General features: G+C 43.2%; 1 protein-coding gene across 1 annotated transcript; it reads left to right on the plus strand.

Annotated features, from left to right (window-relative positions):
• Positions 1 to 1696: 1696 nt before the first annotated feature.
• IL20 (interleukin 20) lies at positions 1697 to 4454 on the plus strand. Its single transcript, XM_021102700.2, has 5 exons — positions 1697 to 1855; positions 2096 to 2161; positions 2278 to 2430; positions 3268 to 3342; positions 4377 to 4454. The coding sequence occupies exons 1-5, from the start codon at positions 1697 to 1699 to the stop codon at positions 4452 to 4454; spliced, it is 531 nt and encodes a 176-aa protein (XP_020958359.2).
• The last annotated feature ends 1920 nt before the right edge of the window (positions 4455 to 6374 follow it).

Below are 6374 nucleotides of genomic sequence, written 5' to 3' on the forward strand. Positions count from 1 at the left end.
ATGTATGTTATATGTTTTTATTATTTTATTTAATAAAATAGTATGTTGTATTATTTTATATAATAAAACAATATGTTTTTATTATTTTGTATAATAAAATAATACACGTTTTTATTATTTTCTATATGTTATGTGTTTTTATTATTTTATGTATGTTACTATATATGTTTTTATTATTTTATGTATGTTACTTTTTCCAGGACTTTAAAGTAGTTGAAAATCATTAAGAAAAGGAAAAGCAGCTGTATTGCAACTCATATTATTGTTAATTTTAAATATGTTATTTATGTCTCAAACAGAACTGATTATAATTTTACTTTCTGGGTTTTAAGGGAAGAAAACTCATCACTAATATTTTCATTATAGACTTCTGGGAAAAATTAATCACTAAAGCTACCTAAAGACATAGATGTAGATAAAGATACATAGGTAGATACAGATGAGTGGATAAACATATAAATATAGATGGAGAGATTGATGATAGATAGGTAGATAGATAGGCAGGAGCTCGCATTTTCCCTTTTGTCTTGGGTTCCGATACGGCTCAGCTTGGCATTGTCAGATCCTGCCTTTATTCAAATTGTTGAAATTTTATTCATCATGGATTTTTTTCCATTAATTTTGACACCACATTGAAGTATTATTTATCTTGATTTTTGTCCCCTTAAATTTTGTACCTGAGTACTTCACTCTCTTCTTCCTACTCTCAGCTCATTATCATTTGATCTTAAAACCCAGCAGATACTATAAAGTGCCCTTTTACAGAGCAAGCCTCTCCCCAAGAAGAAATGAGTTCTCTCCTACCTTTCTTCGCCTCCTTTCGGGATCACTTAAGTGATCTTTCATCTGAGTTAGGCTAGGAAAGTGCATACTCTTGGATTAGTCCTATGTGTGCTTGGACTAGTCTTCCTGCAGAGGGCACTGTGGAGTCCAGACACCTCAAGAGGGTGGGGAAGAGTTGGGTGGAATCAGGCTGATTGCCCATGAGAACTTGCCTTTCCCTGGCAGATGGATTGTTATGAAACCAGTGACTTTCTATTTGCCTTTGGGGCTGAAATAAATTTTTAATCCCCAAATAACCAATCTGATCTTAGACAAATACCAAATATAGCTAAGCTCCTCTGCTCTGGGGATGGCCAGATAATCCAGACATTTGCCCTAAATGGCTCAGCCACAGTTTCTATGAGGTTGTGTTTTCCCCCAGTCCCCTGAGAGTCCAGGGGGACCAGAAGCGGGAGCTGCATTGGCATTCTGGAAGGGAAGACTGTATACGTCAATTCCCCAAAACAAGTTTTGACATTTTCCCCGAAATGTCATCCTCTATCTACTCACTGCAAGTGCCTGCTGCTTCAGGTTTTACGTGCTGGGCAGTGACAATGAGGTTGGGATGGGGACAGAATAAAGGAGCCAGGGGCTGTAGCACCAGCTCATACTTGGTCCCTGAACAAGCACTTGAAGGCTTCTCTTCCAGAAGGCTCAGCAGCGTTTCATAGTAAGTTAGATGAATGGGCCAGACAGTCTGAAGCCAGATAAAGCTATTAGGTTTCACCAGGAGACACTGGGGATGAGGGGGTTGTGGGGGGAGGCACTCCTTGGTGACTGGATTGGTTTCTTAAGGCCTGAAAATGGGAAATCATTAAGTCATGCTCTTTCCTTTGAATTCCTAGCTCTTGTGGTCTCCAGATTTTGGCACAAGATGAACCGCTCTGGTCTTCCCCTCTGCCTTCTCTCTGCTGTGTTTTATCTCTTTTGGACACCTTCTGCCGGGCTGAAGACACTCCATTTGGGAAGCTGTGTAATCACCGCAAACCTGCAGGGAATTCGAAATGGATTTTCAGAGATACGGGACAGTGTGGTAGGTGTGGGAGGCACTCTCCCTTTCTCTACATGTTTTTCTCTGTCACCCGGCAGTGTGATTACATAGGAGGCAGGTGGGGAATGCCTTCCCAGGAAACAACTGTAGTTCCTAATTTAAAGGGGTTTTGGAGACGGACTCTGCCCACTGGGTTGTGGCAGAAGGGGATGGAAAGCCTTGACGTCTAAGATTCTGGCAGCCGTCACTGACCTGTAATTTCTTGTCTTGCCTTCTGTTTAGCAAGCCAGAGATGAAATCATTGACATCAGAATCTTGAAGAAGACTCAGTCTTTGCAAGACACAAAGGTAAGTGCTTGGTCCATGTGGGTTCTGGGAGGAAATATGAGTCTGGGAGGGGGGCATCTCAATCACCCCTGTCCCTGGCCCCATCCTCCCCCCACAACATCTGGTCTTCTTTGTAGCCTGCAGATCAGTGCTGCCTCCTTCGCCATATACTGAGACTCTACCTGGATAGGGTATTCAAAAACTATCAGACCCCTGACCACCATGTCCTTCGGAAGATCAGCAGACTCGCCAACTCTTTTCTTACCATCAAGAAGGACCTCCGGCTCTGTGTGAGTAAGGGTCATGGGTAAAATGACCCATCTCAGCACATAGCTTCAAGGACTTAGCAATTAGGCGCATTCTTAGCTCCACGTAGTGGATAGAAAAACTGAGTCCAAGAATTCTAAGAATCTGTGTTGAGCCATGTGACTAGGCAATAAGAACTCAGTTATATTCACTTTGGTGGCAACATTTTATTTTATTTTTTTATTAAAATAGTGTTGATTCACAGTGTTGTGCCAATTTCTGTACAGCAAAGTGACCCGGTCATACATATATGTACACATACATTGCCTTTCTTATATTATCTTTCATCGTGGTCTATCTCAAGAGACTAGATAGAGTTCCCATGTTCACTTTTGAATAAATGCTCCATGAAAAATGTCTCAAGAGCTATTTGATGTCACTGAAGATTACCTGGTATCCATGAAATTATGCTTCTTCTGTAGGCAAGCTATCCTATGGTGTACTAGTGCATCCTATGTCCAGGCAACTCATCAGCAGACCACAGGACTGAATGTCAAGATAGGACCCAGGGATCCAGTTCTCTCTTCCCACGGGGGCTTTCTGGAGGGAATTAGACTAGAATTGGGCCGGAGGTGCAGGACAGGTGGGATACAGTAATCAGAAATATCTTCCAGTGCTGCCTGTTTCTAGAAAGAAGAAATGAGCTCCATATTTGAACCAAAAAAGCTGGCTTCCTCTTCCAGCTGATGACTAGTTCAACAGTCCCAAATAATAAGGTCTGAAAGGACTTTTGTAGGTGAAAGAATAGAATGCCTACCTATGGCAAGGGCAGAAAATCAGCATCTTTAATATAATCTATCATTCTTTGGTATTCTTTTCAGCATGCCCGTATGACTTGCTCTTGTGGGGAGGAAGCAATGGAGAAATATGGCCAGATAATGAGTCACTTCGAAGAGGTATGTGCAGTTTTGGCCTTGATTGGGATGAGGATGTTTTTAGAACTGAGATCATAGAGGGGTGGGATGGGCACTCATACTCAAAGAAATCCTACAGCCCCCAGGTTAATCGCTCTCTGAGCTCACATGGCCCATCCCTCTGGTTTTACTCAAGGAACACTCATTCAGGCTCTAGAAGAGTATTACCTCTGAAAGATCTCTGGGAATCAAGAAGGAATAGCCATGATTCCATCAAGTCACTTCAGACACATCTGGACCTTCCAGCTATACAAACAAGAGGCAATTGTGTTCCGACATTCGCACACTTATCCATACCCTCAAAACAGTGGTTCACAATTTCACACAGGCCCACACCATGATGTTTCTCACCTCAATGCCTTTGCACATCTGCCAGGAAGGCCAGAGTCCTTTCTTCACTCACTAATTCCTACGCATCCTTTAACACTCAGCCTAGGCATCACCTCCAGGAAGGGTACTGTCTGCCTCCCTTGGAGTCAGGTGCCTCCTTGCCATCCTGTAGCGATTCTCTCATCTATTCACCACACTACATTTTAATTCCCCACTTTTATTTTTCCCCCTCAATTGATTATACATGCCCTGTGGCCAATGGCGGTGCTATTCATCTCTGAATCCCTAGCCAGCCAAATGTCTAGCACAATACGTATTTATTCAACTGAAGGATGCACAGTAGGCACACACACACACATGCACGTGCACGCACACGCACACAGAAACACACATCTTGCTTTAAAAAACAGCCCACGTGATTCAACAGGCTTGGATTGTGGTCCCAATTTTGGTACCCACCCTGGGGTCTCAGTTTCCTGGTGTAAAACTGGGGTGATGGACTCAATGATTTTCCTTCCTCTTGTGAGATCTTGAGGTTCCATTATGTCCTGGAAGCTTTTCATTTTGGAAAAAAAAAATGCTCTGCTGACAAGCCCCAACAGATCTACCAGTGAAAGGAGAGGATTAACTTGGAGCCCATGTTGTCTCTTCATGAGCTGCTCATCACTTCACTTTGTGTCTTCCAGCTTCAGCCTCAGGCAGCAGTGGTGAAGGCTCTGGGGGAACTAGACATTCTCCTGCAATGGATGGAGGAGACAGTCTAGGAGGAAAGTGATCTCGGCCAAGACTCCCAGGCTTTGCACCCATGGAGGCGTGACTCCCAACCACCATCTCTTTGTTATGTAACTTAGTGCTGGTCACCATGTATATTATTTATTTATTATTTGTTTCCTTAGTGTAGTTGTCTTCATGTGTTTCTACTGTTAATCCAGAGCACAGTTTTTAAGATTTTCATAATATCTTTTCTACTGTTGAATGTATTTATTAGCTAATATATTTATTTATTTTTGCTATTTAACTTATTTATTTTTGTATTCAAAGATAAGACTTTTAAAAACAACTCACAGATTGTATTTATAACCTGACTAGAGCAGGTTTTTCGTATGGTAAACAAACCCTCTAAATTCTAGAGGAATGGCTAGAATTTGATTAAGGATTACTGACTGCTGATGCTCTATGAGACATTAAAGACTCGACCAATGGCTGCCCAGGGCGGGTTGTGGAAGAGGAAGTTCTGACATGAAATTACAGCCTTGTCTTACAAGTACTGACCACTCCTACTCAACTCCCAGCCCCCAAACTGCTGTATCTTCTGGCTATGGAATCCCGTGTAGCCAGAATGTATTTTTACAAATAAAGTTTTCTTTGCATAATGTCTGCTTGGAGTTTGAAAATGCTTCCGGGGCAGAAGCAATGGTGGGAATGAGCTTGAATCTCATCACTGAGAGACCTCTTTCTCCTTTGGGGAAGGTGATGCCAGAGGGAACCACAGCCTTCTCTCACCTGCAAATGCATTCCCAGCTCCATCTCCTAATCCACCACGGCTCTGACTCCACGACTCTGCCTCGCTTATAAATGGACTGTGACTGGATGAGGCCCATCAGCCCTTCCTGCTTGCGCCTTGCTAGCGTTGAGCACTGTCTTTTCTGTACTGCTGCTTTCTTTCTCATTTCAGGCTCTCACACTTTTGCATCAGAGGTATTTTTTTTTTTTTTTCTTTGCATCAGAGGTCTTGATCGTAGCACAAATCACAATGGCCGGGAACCCATTACAAGGGTTAAGAACACACAGGTGCAAAATGTAGTTCCTAAATCCAGCCCAGGGAGGTGCATGAATCCTCCCTTGAGGCCTTCCCATTTTGGATTCTGGTCAGCTCCATGGTCTAGGTCGTTCCTGGATCAAGTCTTTGTAGGTGGGATTCATTATTAAGTTAGTATTGTCTTTCCAGGCCCCCTTTTCCAAGGAATGCTGAGCTTCCCTGGGCTCCAGTGAGCCAGAATTCTGTCCTGCGTGGCTTGCCGCCTCCCTTCCCAGCTTTCTCTGAACTGCACCTCAGCCTAGCAGTTTCATCTTCTCAATTTCAGGATTAGCTGACCAGTGTTTCAATAGTGGATTTTCCTTGCTGCTTCTGGTATCTGCTCTCTGTCCTCATTCCCAGTGAAGTTTAAATCACTTTATTGATTTTTTTCTCACTGTAAACATACCCAATAGAGGAAAAAATTGAAAAGTACAGTGAAATATAAAGACGAAAATTAAAATCACTCATAATCTGGAGTTCTTCCCATTGCAGCTCAGTGGTAATGAACCCAACTAGTATCCATGAGGATGTGCCTCTCTTACTTCTGATGTCTGCCATCCTTGTGGCTGAAGTTGGTATGGGGGCTTGCTATAGGCTTCCTGATGGGAGGGACTGATGCCTGCTCACTGGAAGGTAGAGCTGATTCCTATCCCTCTGGTGGGTAGGGCTTTGTTTCTGGGTGAGATTAGAGGTGGCTGGCTGTGTGCCTGGGGGGTCTTTAGGCAGCCTATTTACCGATGGGCGGGGCTGTGATCCCACCCAGATTGTTGTTTGGCCTGGGGCTTCTCAGCCCTGATAGGTGGAGCCAGATTTTCCCAAAATGGCCACCTCTTGATGTGGAGTAGGGTATCTTTTTGAAAGTTTCCGGTCCATTTGTAAATTTTGT

This window comes from Sus scrofa, chromosome 9 (assembly GCF_054392235.1).
Source record: "Sus scrofa isolate SSC_HxYL_T2T_F1_AM1 chromosome 9, Sscrofa_HxYL_maternal_Yorkshire_Landrace_v2.0, whole genome shotgun sequence".
Taxonomy (NCBI): domain Eukaryota; kingdom Metazoa; phylum Chordata; class Mammalia; order Artiodactyla; family Suidae; genus Sus; species Sus scrofa.

What these genes read in the sequence shown, in the direction of transcription:
- IL20 (XM_021102700.2), top strand. Translation starts at nt 1,697, where the DNA reads ATGAACCGCTCTGGTCTTCCCCTCTGCCTTCTCTCTGCTGTGTTTTAT. An exon ending in AGAAGGACCTCCGGCTCTGT is followed by an intron (nt 2,431 to 3,267) that starts GTGAGTAAGGGT and finishes TATTCTTTTCAG; the next exon opens with CATGCCCGTATGACTTGCTC. An exon ending in TAATGAGTCACTTCGAAGAG is followed by an intron (nt 3,343 to 4,376) that starts GTATGTGCAGTT and finishes TGTGTCTTCCAG; the next exon opens with CTTCAGCCTCAGGCAGCAGT.